The following is a 23,732-nucleotide window of genomic DNA, read 5'->3' on the forward strand; positions in this document are numbered from 1 at the left end:
TTTGTCACTGCCATAAAATGATTTCCAGTTTCGCTCTTCTTAGTGATTGGAGCAGGGTTTTTGATGAACCTGGCAAATCGATTTGCTTTCGATTTTTTTTTTCTTTGGTTGGATTCTTGGTCCATTTGAGTCAAAAGGATTTTGTAGCTTTTTGCTTGCTTTGTAGCCCTTTGCCCTGCTGGTGCTTTTTAATAAAAAAATTTATTATCATGGATAAAAAGGGGTAGTTACATGTCATGGTGTTACGAAATCTTGGAAACTTCCAACACAAGTTGCTCTCTGGATCTGGTTGCAAGCTTCTGACACATCAGTGCATTCATTTTCAGTTGTAGTTTTTCTCAAAATGAAGTTAATGGGCATGACTTTCTAATAACAATTATTTAACTACCATAACTAATATTTGATTTTATGAATTGCAGAGCCTTTCACAGTTCAATCTTCCTGTTTCAATTCCAAGTGCACATCTTCTGGGAATGCAAGGTGGGCCAGGACCTTTACCTCCGGTTACTGCTCCTTCAAGCCTGTTGACAAACAACAAAAGTTTACATGGTAAAAGTAGTAAGCCTGGGATGGCTGATGATGGACTGGGCTTGAATGGAGTGTTGTCTGGTTCTGGTGCTGCTGGTGAAGCAGACTTATATGATCCTGATCAGCCTTTATGGAATAATGACTGTCCTGAGACATCGGAGAGGCTCCTGAGGCTTCCTTCACCCAAGATTCATGACACTGAACCCCTTTGGGATGATGATTCTGATCGGCACAATTTCAAGTTTGCTGAAGGCAATGACAGTGAACACACAGGTAGAAGCCTCACAGCTGCTGTTGGTTCACAGGGTGCAACTTCATCAGTTTGGGGGCGGATTGGGAATTCTGGAAATAGATTAGAAATGACAGGTAAAACTGACAGTTCAATAAGTGCCATGACTCACCTTGGAAATGAAAAGAAGGAAGATCAAGAGGAGACATTAAACGGTACTCGCGGCACTGCCCATCAAGGCAAACGGACTATTATGACCGAGTTAGCCCCCACCCAAAGATCACGTGCAGATTCTGGGCGTAATGCTGGGAGGCAACCTCAGAAGGCTTTACGTACTCTGTTTGTCAATGGCATTCCCTTGAAAAATAACAAGAGGGAGGCCCTTCTTTCACATTTTCAAAAATTTGGAGAGGTTATTGACATTTATATTCCACTGAACAGTGAAAGAGCTTTTGTCCAGTTCTCTAAACGGGAAGATGCAGAAGCTGCTCTGAAGGCACCTGATGCTGTCATGGGTAACCGTTTCATTAAGCTGTGGTGGGCTAATCGGGATAGCATTCCTGACGAGGGAGAAAGCAGTGGGAATGTTGTATCTGCACCTGCTCGCAGTGCTGTGGCTGCCACTGTTCCATCTCAGCCTACCAGTGATAGAGGAAAAGAAAATATACCATCTGCAGCTCCAAAGCCAGTCTCCATGCCTGGTCCTGATGTTCCCGTGGCTGTTGCTGTTCCTCCCAGAACAGTAGGAGCAAACGGTCCCAAAGCCGCACCTCCTTTGCAGAAAAAGTTGGAGTCTTTGGAGCTTTTGAAGGAGGAACTAAGGCTAAAGCAGGAAATGCTGGACCAGAAGCGCAATGACTTCCGGCGGCAGTTGGATAAGCTCGAGAAACAGGTAATGTGTTATGATTGCATTGACATACAAGCTTATCTGTTTTTTATGTTATAGCTTTTGTTTTGTTTTGTTTTTTGTTTTTTGTTTTTTCATTCTTTCTGAAAGGCTTGTTACGTTATAGTTTATAGATACCTTAAGTTCAAAAGACTACGTAACACCACCAAAAAAGAACAGCTGATAATTCATATGGGAAAAACTCATGCCCAGGGTGGACTGGCCCTCTTAGTGTGTCCACAATTGTCAATCTGGACCGTGCAGAGGTTAATCCCATTTTCATGGGCCGAAATGAAAAACTCATATCGGTTTGTGGGTGCTAACTTTCCAAACATTGGCCTCTCTTTTTTGTAATTGTCAGTTTTCCAAGTGACTGATGGGATGTTTATGGCTACTTGATCAAAATAGTTCCTTGGAGTTATTGAAAGCGAACTTTATTGAATGGGGAGTATCACATTGATCATTAACCTTCTTTGATTCAAAGTGTTTATTTTTTGTATGGCATTGATTGGATGAAAAGTTTGTTTTAGTTAGTGTGAACTTTCATGGCTGCTTAGGAAAAGCAAGACGAACCTTATGGATGGTCCACATTGATGGTTTGATCATCCTCTTGTCTAAAGGCACTAGGCAAGCTAAAAACATTGCTGTATGTAGGTTCTACTGAAGCCTGGCCCTCATGAAATACAAAGGGGAAAAGAGCAAGCAACCATTACCAATGTTTTAAACCCAGACCAGACCTGACTCTTTTTTGTTGATGGTTCAATCCAAACTGGTTCTACCGCAGTCCAATTGGTTTGACCCATGACATCCGTGTAAAGTGTACATAAATAAATTAAATTAAATGAAAGGTATTATATTACCAGATGAAAAACGTGTAGCATATTGGTTCCACCTGCTGTTTCTAGGTTGGAACCTCTATCAATGTAATTGATGTTTTATCCATTTAAAAGAAACGGTCGACCCCAGTAGAGTGGTCAAGTTGGAGTGGACAAAATGTTTGACATGGATGGTTGGACTGCTTGACTGGATGGTTTGGCGGGGTTCTTGCCCAAAACGTGTTTCTAATGATCTGATCCGTTGTCATGGCTGGTTTCAGTCCATCCAACTGTCTGGTTCAGTCGGGGTTTTGAAAGACCAACTGTCACAATGGGAAAAAAAAAGGACCAGATACTGTTCTCTAGAAATTCTCTTCTTGCCAACATGAAAATAGAAAGTAATAGAAAACAGATGACGAAGATGAGCATTCTTCAAGGTTTAATATGTTCCTATGTGGAACCTATTATGTTTCTTTCTTCTTCTTCTGTTTCCCTTTTCCTTTTTTTTTTTTTTTTCGTCTTCTTCTTCTTCTTCTTTTTCTGAATGGCTACATGGAAACTAATATGTTTGCCTGTGTGCAGGCTATCACGGTAAAGAGTGAAGCGACCTGTGAGCAAGCTGTTAAAAGACATAAAGTGGAGATGGTAAATGATGTTGCCAAAGCTGCAACACCTAGGCCAACAAATCCCATTACCACAGGGGCCCGACCAGAAGCTGAGAAAACACAGGATAAGAGAAATCCTGTGGAGAACATTGTTTCTCCCTCTGCCAAAACAAATTCAACAACTCTGTTGCAGTCACCTAGGAGCTTGAAACAGCCAAGTCGCTCAGCATTATCAATAGGGACTCCCTTTATGGTGAATAGGTTCAAATTGGACAACCGTCCCACATCATTTAGAATTCTTCTGCCTTTGCCAGCCAATATTGCGAATGTAAGCTATTCTCTTTCCCGGTATATTTAATTATGTACCTGCATATGTGTGCATGAATACATGAATGTATTTTTCTTTCATGCACTTAATGTCTATTATTATTGGGGAAAGAAATAAGAGCTTAAGTTTAACATGCACCAGTTCATTTCCTTGTATCACTTAAATTAAAACACGTGGTATGCAATTTTCTTGCTGTGGCATGTATGTACCCTCTTTGCAATGTTAATAACTTGGCGATTTCTATAAGACTTACATATTTGCAATTAGATGGAGCTAATGTTCCATTTTCTGCCAGTAAACATTAATCACTGCAAATTTATGGCTTGTTAGTGATGGCATGCCTGGACATGCCTTGTTTTCCTTACCTTTTTGGCTGATGACAAAGAGTTTCGGAGTAATCCTATTTGGCACTGATGTGTTGATGCTCTTTCCAGGTTGCTGCTTTGAAGGAACATTTTTCATCATTTGGTGATCTCTCCACAGTCGAGCTAGAACATCCTGAGGATCATGCTAGCAGTCCAACAGGTTCAAAACCTTCTCATAATTGTTCTGCTCGGATAACTTTTACAACACGTCGTTCGGCTGAGAGGGCATTTCAAAATGGCAAATGCTGGCAAGGCCATAATTTACAATTTATGTGGTCAACGACCTCTAGTAACTCTAGCACCGACCATGGCGGCGTAGAAATTTCTCAGAGTCCTACCCCCAAGGGTCCCCTAGATGCTGGAATTATGGCCGAGTCTTCTTCACCGAGTACAGGGAAATTGAAATGCAGTGGTATCTCTCCGGCAGCTGACACTGCCAGAAGTAGAGAACCTGAGAATGCTGAAAGTTCAAATGGTGGCCTTGAATGTCTGCCAAGGGAAGCTGTCGAAGTCTGCCCATCTGGTTCTCCCACTACATCATCCAACAAACGGCCATATGAATCTGATTTTCCCATTGCCGAGGATGGCCTGAATGTTTGCCTTTCACAGTGACGTAAGCCATTTTCTTTTATTCAACACTAAATTATTGTGGTATACTTAAAATAACGAGTGCAGAAATCTGACTTTTACATCCTTCTCATTTCACATATGACCTATCACAAAAAATACCTGTTTGTGGCCGCGGTGGTCCTGATTTTGAACAACAACAATTATTTTGCAGTTGTTGTGGTTGGTTAATGACTTGTTGGAATAGTTAATTGCCTGCTTGTTTGTTGAATTATAAGCTGCTCATAAATTCCTAGTATTCTCTTTTAAGTGGGATATTGAAGACTAGCAAGAGCTTTGAGATTATACTTAACCGGGAGTTCCCAGATGGGCTCCATTTGCAGAGTAAGTTTGCAGGTTATCTTTTTCTACAAAGAGCCGATGGTGGAAGGATACTTTGTGATGGCTGAATAGTGCATCAGGGGATGTGTGAATTGATTGAAGTATGAATATCAAGAATCCCTTGAAAGTAGGGTTATATAAATAGAGTTGATTTGTGAGAAATTGAAGACTGATTGGAGTTTCTAAGTGTATAGAACTGGTGGATAGAGAATTGCCTCTAGTTAAGTGGTCCCCACATGTTATTTGTAATTGATTATACTGGATTTACTTCTATCTCTTTACTTGTTTGGTTAGGACAGTCCGAGGTGTCAAATCCCCACATTTATTAGTTATACTGGGTATATAAAATTGGATTTAGCATTAGGATAAGTAGGAAAATACAGAGGAACTATCAATTAGCGAAAATAAAGGCCATTAGGGCCCTATGTTGATGCTTTCCTTTATATTCTTGTAAAAAACTGGCCATTAGGGCCCTATGTTGGTGCTTTCGTTTATATTCTTGTAAAAAACTAAGGACCGATTAGATTATTGATTGAATAAAGTGTATTTTTAGTCTCAGAAAATTCTCTCTTCATTTTTGCGTATGGCATTGTTATGCACCAAAACATGGTGTATCTTGTTCCAACCTGTGAGCTTCACCAATAGTCTGTAAATTATGAGTCGGCTCAGGATTCGGGCAGGCAACCGGTATGGTTGCTTACGTGGGTCAATAAATAAATTTTGTTTTCCTATGTGTGGTCAGCTTGATTCTGACTTTGATTGCTGGAATCTTCGCTCTATTTGAGTTTCATCTTCCTCATGGTGCAGAAAAAAGATAGGATGATAGAACCATGAGCATCTCTACTAAGGGCAGGAGGGGCGGGAGTGGGGTGGACTAACCCATGGAGACACTGGGAGCTTGGCAATAATTGTCAGTTGCCTCTCTCTTCTTATTGCGTCCAAAAAACAAAGACAAATCTCAAGTAGACCCAAGAAACCAAACTAAGTCACATTGAAACTAGGATAACCAAGACGGATCACATTGAAACCAAGATGAGCCTGGTTTTCTTGACTGTATCACGTAGTGAACTACATGGTATGGTTGACACGAGCAAGTCCGGTGTTAACTAGCCTGGTTTGCAGGGAATTGTTTTCCAATTCATTATTTTCTTGAGATTCTCTTGAGTTGTGGTACCAGAACTTAGAAATGTGGAATTATTGGATCTTCTAAATAGGGTCACCTTAAAACCTCTTGAAGAAGATGGTGGAGCCCTTGCACCAAAGGTGTTTTTTATTTTTATTTTTATTTTTTTTTATTTTTAAAATAGTTTTCTAAAGGAGATGTACCTAGCCGTATTGCCTAACCTTGGGTTAAAGTTTGAGGGACTCCAGAGATGATTTTTTTTTTGGGAGGCAAAAACATTTTATTGAAAAGCCGCAAAAGCGGACAAAGAATACAGAGCTAAACGAACAAAATCAAGAGAAGGAGCCACCAATGGCGGCCTTAACAAAAACTGCCCAACTCAACACTGACATCTTAATTTTGTACAGAATCTCCCCTATGCACTCATTTACGTTCTAAAACAACGCCCATTCCATGCCTCCCCAAATCACCCAACACAAGGCTATAAGCAAACGCCATCTAGCCTTCCCGGATTTCCCAACTCCCCCTCCATGCCACGCCCAAATCAACTTGCACATATAGACTTAGGCATAACCCAAGCGATATGCATCTTGTTGAGGAAATGATTCCAAATAGCGCAAGCAAAGGGACAATGGATGAAAAGGTGGTCTATGGACTTCCCATCCTCCATACACATGAGACATATGTTCGGAATGATTAATGATCTTCTCAACAAGTTATCTACCATGACGACTCTGCCCCTACCAAGAAGCCAGACAAAGACCACCACCTAGGTGGTGTCGTAGAACCAGAAACGAAAAGAATAAGGTGGGCCCATCTGAGAGGGGGGCTTCAAAATAAAAATAAACGGAGATTTCACTGTAAACTTCCTTGACCGATGGAACAACCAAAATAAGGAATCTTCATCGGAGGTCACTAGCCTATAACTACTGAGAAGGATCCAAAAGATCGGTAAACTCATCTAACTCACCATCCAATAAGTTCCTTCAAACCCGAGGAGCCCACACCACTGCATCCTTTATTACGGAAAAGCACTCCGCCACCATGATTGATCTGATGGGAGCAAGACAAGCGATCTTGGGGAACAAAACTTGAAGCTACTGCTCGCTACACCAAGGATCCATCTAGAATCGGATCCGATTACCTCTAACAACTTGAAGGAGATCCTCCGTCTGACCAAGTGCTCGGTGTTAGCAATCGCTTTCCACATAGTTGACGCCCTATAGAGCGAATGATGTCTCATGAACCACCCACCCTTCTACGTGCCATACTTTTCTGTTATCACTTGTCTCCAAAGCCTGCCTTCCTCCAACCCAAAACACCAAATTCATTTCCCAAGAATGGCCATATTCATATCCCCCAAAGGTTTAAGGTTAGCACCACCCTGAGGGACTGGCTTACAAACCTCCTCACACCTTAGAAAATGAAACTTTCATTTTTCACTATCTCCTTCCCACATAAAATTTCTTCTCAGCTTGTCGAGCACTGACTTGGGGCACTTGAACAAGGACAAGAAGTAAATGGGCATATTGGAGAAAGTCGTCTTTATGAGGGTCAAATGCCCTCCCATAGACATACATCAGAGTTTCCAGAATGCCAGTTTCCTTTCAATTCCTTCAATCACTCTATCCCAAAGATGTTTAGATGGTTTCCCAATGCATAAGGGCAGCCCCAAATAAGTAGTAGGGAAAGCACCACTCTTGTAGCTAAAGGTGTTTGCGAAACGATTAAGGTTAGGCCCTAAGCATTTCCGACTCAGCCACATTAATTTTCAGCCCCGATACCGCTTCAAAGCACACCAGAAATTTCCGAAGATTATCCACCGACTCCTTGGCTTCGCAAAATAAGAGAGTATCATCCGCATGCTAAAGATGAGAAATCTGTCTGTCGACCCCTGGGATATCGAATCCTGAAAACAAGTCATTCGCAACACCCTTGTCGAGCCTCCACCACTGCACAAAAAGGTAGGGTGAGAGAGGGTCTCATCGCCTCAACCTTCTAGAAGCCCTGAAGAATCCTTTTGGCGCTCCATTGACTAAAATGGAGAAAGAAGAGGAAGCTACGCAAGCTTTCATCCACCCTCTCCATATCCTACCAAAATCCAGCCGATCCAACATGTGGTCTAGAAAATCCCAATTCACTTGGTCATAAGCTTTTTCGATATCCAGTTTGCAAACTAGACCTGTTTTCTTCTCCTTGTATCTCGAGTCAATGCGTTCATGAGCTACCAAGGATTTGTCTACCTGCCACAAAAGCCCCTTGATTTTCAGAAATAACAGTAGACAAAGCAGCTTTGAACCTGGATGCAAAAGTCTTTGCCAGGATCTTGTAAGTGCTCCCAATCAAACTAATCGGCCTGAAATCTTTCAAACTGTCCCTCCCCCCCCCCCCCCCCCGCTTTCCATTTTTGGGATAAGCGTGATGAAAGAAGCTCCTGTTTCCATGGACAAGTGACTCCTATCCTAGAATTCCACAAGGAAGTCCTTAACATCTCCCCTGACAATGTTCTAAAACCTCTGAAAGAATAAAACAAGGAATCTGTTGGGGCTGGGAGCTTTGTCGCCACGCATTGAGCCTATAACTGATTTCACCTCTTCTTCAGTGAATGGCTTCTCAAGATCATACGCTATATTTTCAGATGTTCTGGAGAAGACTAAATTGTCCAACCCAGGCCTGATCTATTGCCCTTCTGAAAGAAGAGACCTGTAAAAAGAAACAATAGCTTTGCAGATCTTATCGTTTTCCAAAGTGCGAACACCATCCACCACAAGAGAGGAAATCCTATTCACCAGGGCTCAAGCACTGGCAATACTATGAAAATAGCGATATTTATCTCCTGCTTTAAGACAAACCACCCCCGATCTCTAAAGCCACTTAATTTCCTCCTCCTCAGCCTTGTTTACTAAAGCTAGCATCAAATCCTCCCTCTTCTAACTGTGTTTGGGAGTTATCCTTCCCTCTTGTAACAAATCAATAACATGGATTTGGTTGGCCATGCCATCTAATTCCTTTTCCTTTTCACCGAGAACATCTCTCTTCCACTCTTTAAGTTTTTCTTTCAACAGCTTGAGCTTTCTGCAAATTCTAAATCCTGCAAAGCCCTCTACTTCTAAGTTTGCCCACCAGTCTGCTACAGTCTGCTCAAACCCTTCTTTTTCCAGCCACGCCGCTTCAAACCTAAAAGGTTTTGGGCTCCAATTTTCTTTTGTTACTTCAAGAATAATAGGATGGTGATCTGATGTCACTCTAGGGAGACCCCACTAAAAAGAAGGAAAACAAGAAACAGAGAAAAAAAACAGAAAACTATAAATACACTAGCCTCATGGCTCCCCTTGCATGATCCCCTGCGAGCTTTGGAAGAACCTTTTAGGAGATACATTAACCAAGACTGAGAACCAAGTGGGGCTAGTACATTCCTTTCCCCCCCCCTCCACTTTAGCACACAACCAATTCTCCCAAGCATGTAGTCCAAAAAATTCCAACTAATGTGGTCATAAGCTTTTTCAATATCTAGCTTGCAAACCTTCCCACCTAAACCCTCCTTGAACTAGAGTCAATGCATTCATGTGCTATCAAGCGCTATCTAGGAGGACAAAGGCCCCTTGGAACTTGAATATTACACCTGCTAGCACTTCTTTGAACCTTGTTGCAAGAATCTTCATGAGAATTTTGTAGACACTACCAATAATGATGGGCTCGATAGTCTTTCACGTTTTCAGCTCCTTGTACTTTTGAAATTAAGGCAATGAAGGAAGCCCCAATTTCTTTTGAAAGCCTTCCCTGATCATGAAACTCTTTCACACTTTCAAATATATTAATTGTATCGAGGTCTAAATCAAATGAGAATCACGAGCACATGGTCCTGTCCTCTGAAAGGAAGTTTCGAATGTAATTTCCTCTAGAGCCCAAATGCATATTTGAATTTCCAACTCAGGATGGGTTTAGCTGTTGGATCTCATCCAATGGTTGCTAATCTTCCACTAGCCTGTGTAGTATTAATTAACTACTCAATGTTTAGACATCCCTCATATTCATACTACTTCATTACTTTTCCTGGGTTTGGGTTGGGTCCGGGCCTGGGTTGGATCGGGTTAATTCTGAGATATCCCATATTTGACCCATTTAGTATTTCGGGTCAAACTTTTGGACCCAGACTAGCTCCATGGGTTCAAATTTTGGACCCAAACTGACTTACTGTCAGGTTGGGTCCCATGTCCTGTCGGTCACCCCTATCAACTCCCCTTTGCTTGAAAGAACTTTATTCTGTTGAGCTGAAAGCTTGGTCTTCATAAAGTTTGGGTTAAGTTGATGGAAATCAGCCCTTGAGATCCATGTGCAATCAGACGACAATCCCCTTTCCATTTTGACTCTGATTTTCTGATATCCACCATGTTTTAGAGACTAACTAGTCATCAACAACATCCTCAATCTCGTCATCATTCTGCTTAGGCATTTAAGGTAGTTGAGTAGTGTGCTCTTTTGCCCACTTTTCCTTTTTGATGTCGAAGTGGTGAGATCCTCAATGTTGAAGATGAGGCTAAACTCATACCTTTGGTGGAAGCTCTCAGAAAATAAGCATTTTCTCCTAACTTCTTTAGAATGCAGCATGGCATGGCCTTTCTCCAATGGGATCTTGTGGTATGCCCTGGCTAGAAACCTCTCAGGCTTTAATCGAACCATTACCATGTCAGCTTCCTTGAAATGAGCAATCAGCAATAAATATCAGTCTTTTCTTTGTAGTCTATTCACATTAGGAACAATCTTCCTCTGAACGTCGTCATGAATCTCATTAATATGCTTAGCAAATCCACCAGTCTCTCCGCTTGTCCGAGTAGGTGCATATAAAGGAATCAAAATTGCAGTTTTCCTTGGTGTTTAATCTCATTGGCAATCTCAAACATTGATAGTCTTTTCCCATGGCTAACAGACCTATATTATGGGCAAAATCCACTTGAGGAAGAATATGGTCCCACACGGAGACACAATTTCCTCAGTAGATTTCTCAAACTCCAGTTCACAACTTCTATCTACCCTTCTATTTTGTTGGATCTGAGCACTGGTGTATTTCAGCTTCAGATCCATTTTTGCCAACACAGTCATCTAGGAGTAGCATTTAAATTCATGTCCCTATGAGATAGAATAGTCTTTGGCACTCCATGAAGTTGAACATCATCTCGAAAACAACATAACATGCATCGGTGCAATACAATAATCGGATCACTGAGATTTTGATACCTGAATTGCAGCAACCTTGGATCAATAACGAAGAATGCAGCCGAATAGAGCCAAAAACTTCCTCCAAACCACATAAGCTTGAAAAGGATGAGAAGGTGATCTACTGGTTATGCAATTTTGAGACATGGTCAGACCCCATGTTGTCAAATCGCATATGCTTGTGTGCATATGCGATCGTACAATCGCATATGCGACTGCATTTTTTTCTTTTTACAAAAAAAAAAAAAAAAAACTTGGGGGTAACTTCCCTTAGTTAATAGATAGCTAATTTAGTAATTTTACATATATAAAATTCGTTCGTTACTTTCGAGAAATGAAATCAATTAAACAATGAATGAAGTACATCAACATTCAACAATATAGTTAACAAAACAATCTATAAGATATTTTTTGTACAAATACAATTTACAAGTTACATCTTAATGTTTATACACTAACACTAGTTACAAAATAATAGTAATAGTCTAAATGACTAATAACATGTGCATTGATCTAGTTGCCATTGTGGCATTTGATTGTCGTTGTCATCAGAGTCATCTCTTTCCACATATACTTCATCTTCTTCTATTTCTTCATCATCTATACACATCCAATGGTTGATCTTCAACCTGATCATCTCCTTTTATCTCATCAATCTCTTTCGCCGGCTGATTGATATTGCTTGCCCACCTATCCTCTGCCTTCGAGTGGAAGTACCTTCTTCGGGTGTCGATCTGAATGCAAAATCTTCAACTTGGGCCTACGTTAGCTCCTTGCTAGCAAAGATCGGGTTTTTCGTCTTTACGAGCTACTCATTATCTGCATCCAACTCATCTAAGCAGATATGGTCATAGAAACCAAGCTTTTCTTACATTTGCTTGGAATCATTCCAGCTTCTAATTGTATTGGATGAAAACCAAGTCGTTGAGCTTCTTTTGTTCAAGACAATTCATTTTCTTGCTGTGAATCTGCATGAAACATAGCGCATTAGCTTACTAGGAGGTATTTATAACTATTAACTTCCTAACTATAACATTTTCTAAACTCATTACCTTGAACATGCTCGCAACCGCTAGCAGAACACGTGTGTCCAAGAATCCCCATGGGCAACCTCTTTAGAGTTGGATCCTTCTTGTTCAAGTCCACTCTCTAAGCAACCCACCTGTTAACTGAGAAAAACAATTAAGTAGGTTAGACTTTGTAGATTAGATTGTAAAAAACTATTTGTAAGAGTCTATGACGTCTATACTTGGCAATTTCATTGTCCTAGGGTTGGACCTATCTGCATCAAGTACATCTATATTCTCATATGCTTCTTGTTCCGTAAATTCCTCTCAAAGTATGACACTATCGTATTTCTTTCTTGTTTGTTTATCCATGTACTTTATGATTCTCTTTGGATTTCTAGAGTAATATTGGGACATGCTCTTGCATTTGATCTCGATGTATGTATAAGGTGTTGCTTTTGCCGCGCAATGCCCTGTTAGAACTCACAAATCCACATAAGCCATACACTACGTGAGTCTTCTCAGCAACACTACGATAGTGCCCATACTTTCAACCCGAGTCATTTGTTTTGGGTTTCAAAGAAGAAGAAGAAGACATGGTGATTTCTTCTTGTTAGTTGGTGGTAAAGATTAGAGAATAAATGGGAGCGAGGGAGGGAGGGAGGTACACAACACAAGTTTGAATAATTCTCGTCTTGAGACTTTCTTCACTCTTAAGTCCAATAGTTGTAGCATATGGCCTACACTTGAAATAGAATGTAAGAGAGAGAAATCTAAAATGTATATAGAAAATGATTGCCTTGAGAAGAGAGAGAGAGAGAGAGAGAGAGAGAGAGAGAGAGAGAGAGTGGAATATAGAATGTATGTATGTAGATTCTACAATCTATAGATTAGAATGAATGGGGAGACTTGAACCCCCCACAAAATTGTCCAGACTGGTCATGATGCCCAATTCTCTGATTGAAGGGATTATGGGGTCCACTACTGGGCTTTCACATCTCGAATCTTAGCTAACGGGCCAGGCTAGCAATGGGCTCAAGTCCTTAGCTCACAGGCTAGATATGGTCCATTTTCATAACTTCAGGCAAGGATGGGATGAGCTTTAACCTAACCCAGTTCAACCCTAATAACTGCTAACCAGGAAGAAGGTATTCTCAGCGGCATCAGAGTTAAGGGTATGGAAAATCTGATTTCTCATATCCAGTTTGCAGATGACACGTTGCTATTCAGTGAAGCAAGTTAGGACAGAGTGAGCAACATGCGCACAACGATCAAATGTTTTGAGGCGGTATCCGGCTTGAAAGTTAACATGGCGAAAACTAAGATGTATGGGGTGAACATAGATCAGGAGGAAATCAACTCTTTCGCAGAGTTCTTTAATTGCTCCACAGGTAGCTTCCCGACTTCATTCGTGGGTCTTTCGTTGTGCATTGGAAAGCCTCCAAAATCTCTCTGGGACAAGGTCATAGATGGATTCGACAAATACCTTGCTAGATGGAAATACAGATATCTATCGTTTGGGGGACGCATCACCCTAATAAAGTCGGCTCTATCGAATCTCCCGTTATACGTCATGTCCCTTTTCACATGTCATGCCTTGATTCTGGCTGTCTTGGAAAAATCCAGACGCGATTTTCTTTGGCACAGGAAAGAGGAAATGAAGAAATTCCACCTGGTAGAATGGAAGGAAGTGTGCAAGCACATTCAAGGAGGAGCTGGGATCAAAGTTCTCAAGACTATGAACAGGACTCTTTTAGGAAAGTGGCTGTGGAGATTAGGAGCTGAAAAGGGGAGCCTATGGAACAGGTTAATCAAAAGCAAGTATGGAAGTTCAACCGGAGGTTGGTGGACCAAGGACTCTTCTTCTTATAGGGCCTCGGCCCTCTGGAGGGGTATTCTAGCCATGAAAAAGGAGGTCCTCAAAGGTATCGATTTCGACATTGGCAACGGAGAAAATGTTAGATTCTGGGAAGATACATGGCTGGGAGAAGCTCCTCTAAAAGAGGACTTTCCAAACATCTTCTGCATAGCCTCTTTCCAAATTATGTCAGTAGCTAAGAGTCTTTCCTTTATTGGTAGGAAGTTGGATTGGAATCTGGTATGAAGAAGAAATTTATAGGATTGGGAGATTGCAGAATATGTGGTCCTCCTTGATCGAGTCTCTAAAAGTAAGCCGAATCTTTCGACTGAAGACAAGCGTTTACGGAAGGCGGACAAAACCAGGTTATTCTCGGTTAAGTCATTCTACAAATCTCTGGATAGCAATCCTCTCTTCGATGATCAAATCATGACTACCCATATCTGGAAATACTTGGTTCCTCCTAAGATAGCTTTTTTTGGGTGGGTGGTTGGAAAGAATAAGGTGCTTATGGTCGATAATTTGAGGAAGAGGGGGATGATCCTTCCTAATGTTTGCTTATGTTGCATGGCGGATGAAGAGACGACTGATCACCTGTTTGTTTATTGCCCATATATTAATCAGATATGGCCAGAAATCTTAAGCCCATTCGGTATTAAATGGTGCTCTGCGGACACAATAGCTCGGTTGTTCAAGTCGTGGCATGGCGCCAGTCTTGTAAAGCAAAGAACTCCAATTTGGAGAATAGCCCTTCCGGCTGTTTGTTGGCCTGTTTGGGAAGAAATGGAAGATGTTTCAGGAACGAGTCTAATTTGGCGAAGTCCTCAGTGCGTAGTGTTAAACAGTTAATTGTAGAGTGGGCTACAAATGTTATGCGGACACCAGGCCATTCAAAGTATATCAACGCAGGAGGCGTGCATTACCCGTGTCAATGTGGTTAGATGACGGATACGGGTCGGGTCTCTAGAGGTTGAAGACCTTACACGTGTTCATGACATGTGTAAGTTGCTTAGAGGAGACATTTGGACCATTGGATCGTGAGGATGGTGTGATCGGACCGTTGGATCGTCACGGCCCACCTTCATTACATCACCTTCACGACACTATCATCGGGTGCCCATCGGGCATCGTAAATTTACATTTAGTTTATGAACATTTGAGTTAATTAAGTTTTGAGATAGTTTGTGCACAATTGTGCGAATTTCTTTTTTTTTGAAACTTTTTTTTTAGTATGGGTATTTTGGTAATTTCATGTAATTACGAATTTATAAGGGTTGCGCTAAACCCATAGCAGGTTATGTGATGTTTTATGAAAAAGAAAAAAGAGCTTTTTGCTTCTGACGATTTCGTCTTCGACTTCCAGTGATTGGAAGAGGGCGTGAGGCCCAGGTAAACGATTTCTCATCCCCTACTTCTTTCTCCTTTTCTCTTTTCTTAAGGTAATCTTTTCTTTAACCTCATTCTCTTCTTTTTCTCCTAAAACCTTTAGATCTAGAAGCCAATTCTTGTTTCTTTTTTATCTAAATTATTAGATCTCAAAAGATTTTCATCCCCCACATAAAACCCATCACCCAAATCTAAATCTGAAGAACCACCAATTTTTTTCTGAATTTTCCAGATTTCCCAATTCAGAAAATTCCTATTTTTCTGGATTAGAAAATCCACTTGGATCGTTAGACAGACCTATTGCAAGACAAAAGTTCTATCTTTCGCCGGATCCAACTAAACTCAGATTTTAAGATTCAATACTTCATGTTTGTGATGGATGGCTATAATCAATACTATATTAACCTTATTTCGTTCTTGTTTTATGATGTATAAGGCTGATATTTTAATTGTTTTTTGTTTTTTTTTACATTGCATAAATTTACCCCTTTCATATACTAAGCTCATTTAAGGTTGTAGTAGGTCGTCCTACATCAAATTTTGGTATCAAAGCGTAGGTTCTTGCATTGGGTCATCCTAGATCGAGTTAACAAGAGTCTAGATTTTTATTTTTATTTTTTTTAGGGTTTCATGCATCGCATATAGAGTCTAGATAAGAAATTTTTAGATTTGCAAAAAAAAAAAGAAGAAGAAAAAAAAAGGAGTCTAGATCTGAATTTTTTCACATTTGCATCATTCTAAAGGTTAGGATCATCGGTGTCTATAGTCTTGTGTCACAACAATCTCCTAGAGTCGTGTTTTAGGAAACCTAAGTTGAGTCTTATTGTGTATGCCCACTCGGACTGGTAGAGGATTTGGTCTACACCCGATTTTCAATATAGAACAGTTGACTGAGATGATGAACATGATCAACCAACGTTTGGCCGCCATTGAGGCACAATCTAGGAACACGAATACCCGTATGGATCAGATAGAAGCGTCCCTAAGAGAAATCTCCGACATTGGAGGGGATGAACAGTCTCATGTGGGGGGAGTAGTTTAGGAACGGGTAGGAAATTGTGGTAGAGGTCGTGGAGCACGTGGCCGAGGGGTAGGACGTGGAGGGGCGCGAAATCCGCAGCTCGCTGTCGAGTATCAAGACCGTTATGATGTCGATGAGAGGGTCTTAAAGAGTGTTAAAGTAGATGCTCCTAGTTTTGATGGGCGTCTTGACCCAAAAGCATTCCTTGATTGGTTAGCGGATATTGACCATTATTTCGAATGGTATGATATGTCTGAGAACCGACAGGTGCGGTTTGCGAAAATGAAACTTGTGGGTCAAGGTAAATTGTTTTGGACAAATACGGAGTGTAGGATCGAGAGATCAGGAGATGTCCTAGTCGCACATTGGGTAGAGATGGAGTTATTAAAGGAAAAATATTTTCCCCTCTCTTACCGTCAAAAGCTCCTAGATCAATGGCAAGCATTACGCCAAGGATCTATGTTGGTTGCAGATTACATCGCAAAATTTGAGGAGTATATGATGCGGTGTGATATTCAGGAGGATCCCTTAGTGACGCTGGCGCGTTTCAAAGTGGGTCTTCGCATGGATCTGCGGCGTGAGCTTATGACCCATGTAGTGAGTGACTTGGATCAGGCTTACCAAGTTGTACAGGAGTTAGAGCTTTACCTAAAGTCTCCTGTCATGAGGCGCTTTGAGTCCCGAGACTCTACTGTTAGATCTGGTTTTCAGGGAACCAAACCTAACGTTGGAAGTCAGCCTAGGGCACAGGCTAGTGCACCGCCTAAGCCTAAGGATGATAAGGGAAAAGGTGTCCTTGGTGCCAATCCTGGCAGTGGTAGTCATTTGAGATGCTACGAGTGCGGAGGTATTGGTCATTTCGCATACCAGTGCACGGCAAATACTTGCGGGAAAGCCTTAATCATAGACGAGTCAAATGAAAATGCGGATGACATGGGTGATTATGAAGTTGAGGAATATCATCCAAAGATAGGTGCTAGTGATTATGAAGAAGAACCAGAAACTGCACCACTAACTATAGTTAGATGTGCTTTAGCGTAGGCCAAAGAGTGATGATTGGTGCAGAAGCATAATTTTCTACACGTTTATCAAGAGCGGTGACAAAAATTGCATAGTCATCGTGGATAGTGGTAGTTGCACCAACGTGGTCTCAGCTAGCATAGTCACTCGTTTGGGTTTGAAGCCCATTCCTCACCCTCAACCGTACAAGGTTTATTGGGTTGACACGTCTTCTATGCCTGTGTCCCAGTAGTGTTTAGTCCCCATCCAAATCGGTTCATATAAAGACATGTTGTGGTGTGATGTTTTACATATGGATGTAGGTCACATCATTCTAGGGAGGCCGTGGTTATACGATAGAGATGTCACGATTTTTGGTCGCTCGAACGTGTATACATTCATGCATAAGGGCAAGAAAATCAAGATTAATCCGTTGCCACCCAAGAGCCACATGGACAAGGCTAGGGATGTGAAAACGAGTGAGTCAAGGAAGGATGTGAGGAAATCTATTCTGAAGTCTCTACATATCATAAATGCAAAAGAGTTTGAGAAAGAGACAGAGGATGATTCGACAGTGTACGCCCTAATGGCTAGGGAAGTTACACTCGAGGTTCATGTAGAGTTGCCCCTTGAGGTGACTTCGGTTATTGAGGAGTACAGTGATGTATTCCCTGAGGATTTACCAGATGCGCTTCCACCAATGCGGGACATCCAGCATGCCATTGATTTCGTCCCAGGGTCTACTTTACCGAACCTTCCTCATTACAGGATGAATCCTGCAGAGCATGCAGAGTTGCATAGACAGGTAAATGAGCTCCTGCAAAAAGGTTTCATTCGTGAGAGCATGAGTCCGCATGCCGTACCAGCGTTATTAACGCCAAAGAAAGATGGTACGTGGTGGCGGATGTGTGTGGATAGTAGGGCCATTAATAAGATCACGATCAAGTATCGGTTTCCGATACTGAGGCTTGATGATATGTTAGACATGATGGCCAGATCCACCATTTTTTCTAAGATCGACCTCAAGAGCGGGTATCACCAGATACGCATACGCCCAGGAGATGAGTGGAAGACAGCCTTCAAGACGAAGGATGGGTTGTACGAGTGGTTGGTCATGCCCTTTGGCTTGACTAATGCACCCATTACTTTTATGCGTGTGATGACCCAGGTTTTGAGACCCTTTATGGGGAAGTTCTTAGTGGTTTATTTTGATGACACTCATATATAGTACCACTAAAGAGCTGCATCTCAACCACTTGAGGCAGGTCCGTAGTGTCCTGAGGGCGGAGGTTATGTGCGAACCTTAAGAAATGTTCGTTCTTGTCTGATAGAGTTGTCTTCTTAGGGTTCATAGTCTCGTCTGTGGGATGCGAGCAGATCCAGAAAGAGTCAAGGCCATAGTTGACTGGCCTGAACCGCGGAACATACATGAAGTGAGAGGCTTTCATGACTTAGCCACATTTTATCGTCGGTTCATTCGAGGGTTTAACACTATTATGGCTCCCATTACTGATCCCATTAAAAAGGGAGAGTTCATATGGTCTAAGGTCGCAGCTAAGGCATTCAAAGATATTAAGGGTAAGATGATAGAGGCTCCCGTCATGCGTCTTCCAGATTTTTCTAAAATCTTTAAAGTAGCGTGTGATGCTTCAGGCGTAGATATAGGAGGAGTACTAAGCCAAGAGGGTCATCCAGTTAACTATTTCAGTGAGAAACTGAATGAGGCAAAACAAAAGTATTCCATCTATGACAAAGAATTTTATGCGGTAGTGCAATCGCTACGTCATTGGCGTCATTATCTTCTACCGCAAGAATTTATCTTGTTTTCTGATCACGAGGCTTTGAGGTATTTGAATTCCCAAAAGAAGCTTAACCCAAGGCATGCCAAGTGGGTTGCGTTTCTTTAGAAATATTCATTTGTCCTGAAACATAAAGCCGGGATCGAGAACAAACCAACCGATGCCCTTAGTAGGAGAGTGACATTGCTCAACTCCTTAAGTGTAGAAGTTGTCGGGTTTGAGCAATTGAAAGACGAGTATCCCATGTGTCCAGATTTTGGGGGAACATACATGTCACTCTTAGGTGCCCAGTATAGTTCGGGTGAGTTCGTGCTAAAAGATGGTTTCCTTTTCAAAGGAAACCGACTTTGTATTCCCCGCACTTTCCTTCGGGATTTCCTTGTTTGGGAGCTTCATGTTGGAGGTATTGTTGGCCATTTTGGTCGAGATAAGACCATTGCCCTAGTGGAGGATCAATTTTATTGGCCAAGTCTCAAGCGAGACGTAGCCAAAATTTTAGGGCAATGTCGAACATGTCAACTGGCAAAACAGAAGAAGCAGAATATTGGATTGTACACGCCATTGCCAGTGCCACACGTACTGTGGCAAGACATCAGTATGGATTTCATGCTTGGACTTCCCAAGACAATTAAAAAGCACGATTCCATTTTTGTGGACGTGGACCGTTTCTCAAAAATGGCTCACTTTCTCCCTTGTTCTAAAACCTCAGATGCGTCTAACATCGCCAAGATTTTCTTTGAGGGGATAATTCGATTACATGGTTTGCCTAAGACCATAGTGTCTGACAGGGATGTTCGGTTTACTAGTTATTTTTGGAAGACATTATGACATATGATGGATACGAGACTCCAGTTCTCGTCTGCCTACCATCCTCAAACTGATGGCCAAACTGAGGTTGTGAATTGAAGTATCGAAAATCTACTACGATGTTTGGTGGGTGAACACATTAAAACTTGGGATTTAGTCCTGCCAGTCGCTGAGTTTGCATATAACAGTTCAATTAATAGGTCTACGGGTATGAGTCCATTCGAGATTGTTAGTGGTTATAAACCTAGACTACCCATAGATTTGTTACCTATGTCAGTCACCCAGAGGACCTCAGAGTCAGCCGATGCATTTTCCCATCACATTCATGAGTTGCATGCAGAGATTAGGAGGCGGATAAATGCTAGTAATGAACAATACAAAATTTCAGCTGACTTACATCGTAGAATTCAAGAATTTAATGAGGGTGATTATGTAATGGTTAGGATGAGGCCAGAACGGTTCCCACAAGGTACCGTTAAGAATTTACAAGCACGCAGTGCTGGACCATTTAAGAGTCTGAAAAAGATTTGGTCTAATACGTATGTGATAGATCTTCCACCTTGCATGGGGATTAGTTCAACATTCAATGTGGAGGATCTAATGCCTTGTTCAAGCCATCCCATAGACCCTAATTTTGTTCCAAACCATTGGCCAATTTCTGAATTTTCTTCCCAACCTACACCACCTATGCCTACTATACCTGAGATAAGAGAAGAAATTGAAGGAATTGTGGATAAGCAAATTGTTTCCACTCGAGATGGTGGATTTCAGAGGTAGTTAGTGAAGTGGAAGAACAGACCATCATCCGACTATACATAATTGACGGAAGCAGAGTTGCAGCGACTAGATCCAGATTTGTTAGAAAAGCACAAGAGTTTTATCTCTACTTCTTTCTCCTTCTCTCTTTTCTCAAGGTAATCTTTTTTTTAACCTCGTTCTCTTCTTTTTCTCCTAAAACCTTAAGATTTAGAAGCCAAATCTTGTTTCTTTTTTATCTAAATCATTAGATCTCAAAATATTTTCATCCCCCACATAAAACTCATCACCCAAATCTAAATCTGAAGAACCACCAATTCTTTTCTGAATTTTCCAGATTTCCCAATCCAGGAAATTCCTATTTTTCTGGATTAGAAAATCCATTTGGATCGTTAGACAGACCTATTGCAAGATGAAAGTTCTATCTTTCGCCGAATCCAACTAAACTCAGATTTTAAGATTCAATACTTCATGTTTGTGATGGATGGCCATAATCAATACTATATTAACCTTATTTCGTTCTTGTTTTATGATGTATAAGGATGATATTTTTTATTTTATTTTATACATTGCATAAATCTACCCCTTTCATATACCATGCTCATTTAAGGTTGTATTAGGTCGTCCTACATCAAAATGTAGATATCCTAAAGGGCTGTAACCTTTTTTTCCTTGGAGCTTAGGCGGTTCGCTTCCTCAACGACCTCGCTCTTCTATTTAATTTTCTCTTCTTTTAATATAATTTTCGTGACTCTCCAAAAAAAAAAAAAAAACTGCAAGCCAAACTCTCACTCTGGTTGGAATTGGTCCCTACTATATGATGAAAACTTGAAATGGCAGGTATTGCATGTTCTGCATAGATTTTTTTAATTTTTAATTTTTAAATCAGATAATGTCGGTTACATTGAAACAGCACAGTCATTTCTTCTCCTAACTTCACATGTGCAGGATATCTAATAGTAAGGGATCAAATTCTGATGGGTGATGAAGCTCCAACACAAGAATGGCTGCCCGTTTTCCCGAAAGAGGTCCGGTACCTAATCATTGCAGTTTCTGTTCTTCAAGAGGGAACAGAATTCCTTCAATGTAATATCTGCGTTTATTCACGATATCTCTGACCTGCAGATTTTGTATCTAGCTTTTTGAGGATGGTTTCTATATCCCGTCTAAATAGAAAATATTCATTTGGAAGAAAATTGAGAAAAAGAGAAAAAACTGATCTCCCCCCTTCATGTAGTAGGATAATGATTTTCTCTTGAATAGCTTTTGGCTCTTCATGATTAAATGAACTGGTGACCGGCCTGCTTTCGTTTTCCGGTGTAATTTTTCTTCTGTAGATGTAATTCTCACTCAAAAATTTGAATGGTCACATGCTTATTTGCTGGGTTTCACTCCACTTCTTTGGCCAATTTTTCCATCTCCTGAGTACCATATTGGGGAATTTGGTGGACTTGGAACTTTCTTCTCTCTAGTGTTAAACTGCAGGTCCTCACATCCATTGTGCAGTTGATGGTGTCATGATCTACGTTTCGAGTTCCTTCAACCCGGCATCATCTATTTGTCTCTGTCCACGAAATCAAGAGGTTAGTTTCCAAAAGAATTTGTAGCATAGTTCTGAAACTCAAGGACTCAACTCGAAACTCTGCCAAGTCAACTTGACTTGACGAGATTTTGAGCTGAGTTGATACGAAACTCACTGATGAGCCCAACTTGGCAGGATTCATCGAGTCAACTTGACTCGACTCCACCCGAGTCACTAGCTGATTGATGTTTTTTTTATTAAAAAAAAAAAAAAAAAATCAACAAAAAAAAATGTCAATGCTGGGAACAAAATTTGAAAACATGACCTCCAAGTATGAGTGCAAACACGGTTACTAACTTCACGTGTTGCGCTTTTTATTAGTTTGGCCATTTCTTTACCTATATTAATTTCAAATCTCTATTATTGGTTTAGGGAATTTTATGGCAAAATTCCCAAGGAATCTACATTTTACCAAATAATGCCTTCACAGCTAGAAATTACATGGAGGTGCTTTTTGAGGGATGAAACTACAAAAATGCCATCATTAATTTTTTTTTTTATCTTGAAAAAGTAGTGAAACTAAAGTTTACGTTAAAAAAACAGTAGTGAAACTCAAACTTGTGGGGCCCACATGGTATAACATCCAACCCATTAAATGTGTATAACATCCAATCCCATTAAACTTATGCACCACACCATGGTGATAACATGAACAAAACATCAGGTCAATCAGATCATCAGATGAGCTACACTTGAAATGGGATATTTTGAATGGTGTACATTTTTTTTAATGGATTGGCCCACCTTACAATTGGATCCGCCATATTTTTTGGTTCATCTAATAATAATGTTAGTGTGCATCTATTGGACGGGTTGGATGTGAGACACATACCATGCGGGTCCCACAACTTTCGATTTTCTACTTTGTTATAAAGAAAAAGCAAAGGAGGGCAGTGATGTAATTGCTCCTCGTAAAAGCACGGCCCAGGAATATCAGTTACTGGAGGCATTGTTTGGTTAAATCCAATTTTCCTTCAGGAATTTTATGGTAAAAACCCATTAGTTTAAACACTTCTCAACTTAATTATCAAAATTTGAGTCTTGAGTCTCAGAGTCCACCCTACCCCAGCTGCATTAGTTTTCAGGTTTTTGAACTACCGTTTTTTGAGGTATATGTCTGTTGGGTTTGCTTGCTTTTCATGGCTGGTATGCCGCAACACGTCCATTGTATGCATGCCAATCAATCCAGGCCATCCAAGTCATAGACCCCATTATTGATGCACCATAAGCTGGAAGAAAAAAACTGATTAGACTATGATTTTTCTTGTTGAATTTGTTTGCCATCCATTTTATGACCATATGTTTGAGATTCGCGAATTGACCAGTTAGGATTATCTCCTCATCAAGTCATTTGGGTTATTCTCCATCCCCAACTTGATTCTCCGATTTGGATAGTCTGGATTGGATTGATGTCCGTGTTTTTTGCCATTGTGTGCTGGATAAACTGCAATGCCGAATGTAATGTGAAAGCAAAAA

General features: G+C 40.9%; 1 protein-coding gene across 1 annotated transcript in view; it reads left to right on the forward strand.

Moving 5' to 3' along the window:
- LOC131237891 (zinc finger CCCH domain-containing protein 27) overlaps positions 1-22,070 on the forward strand; it is a 45,529-nt gene extending 23,459 nt beyond the window's left edge. Inside the window, exons 4-7 of the mRNA XM_058235938.1 lie at positions 420-1,649; positions 3,041-3,391; positions 3,826-4,369; positions 21,623-22,070. Coding sequence (XP_058091921.1) covers positions 420-1,649; positions 3,041-3,391; positions 3,826-4,368 — 2,124 coding nt within the window. The 3' untranslated portion in view covers position 4,369; positions 21,623-22,070. The remainder of the gene's footprint in view (positions 1-419; positions 1,650-3,040; positions 3,392-3,825; positions 4,370-21,622) is intronic.
- Positions 22,071-23,732: the final 1,662 nt, after the last annotated feature.

The sequence above is a fragment of the Magnolia sinica genome, chromosome 2, assembly GCF_029962835.1.
Source record: "Magnolia sinica isolate HGM2019 chromosome 2, MsV1, whole genome shotgun sequence".
In the NCBI taxonomy this organism is placed as follows: domain Eukaryota; kingdom Viridiplantae; phylum Streptophyta; class Magnoliopsida; order Magnoliales; family Magnoliaceae; genus Magnolia; species Magnolia sinica.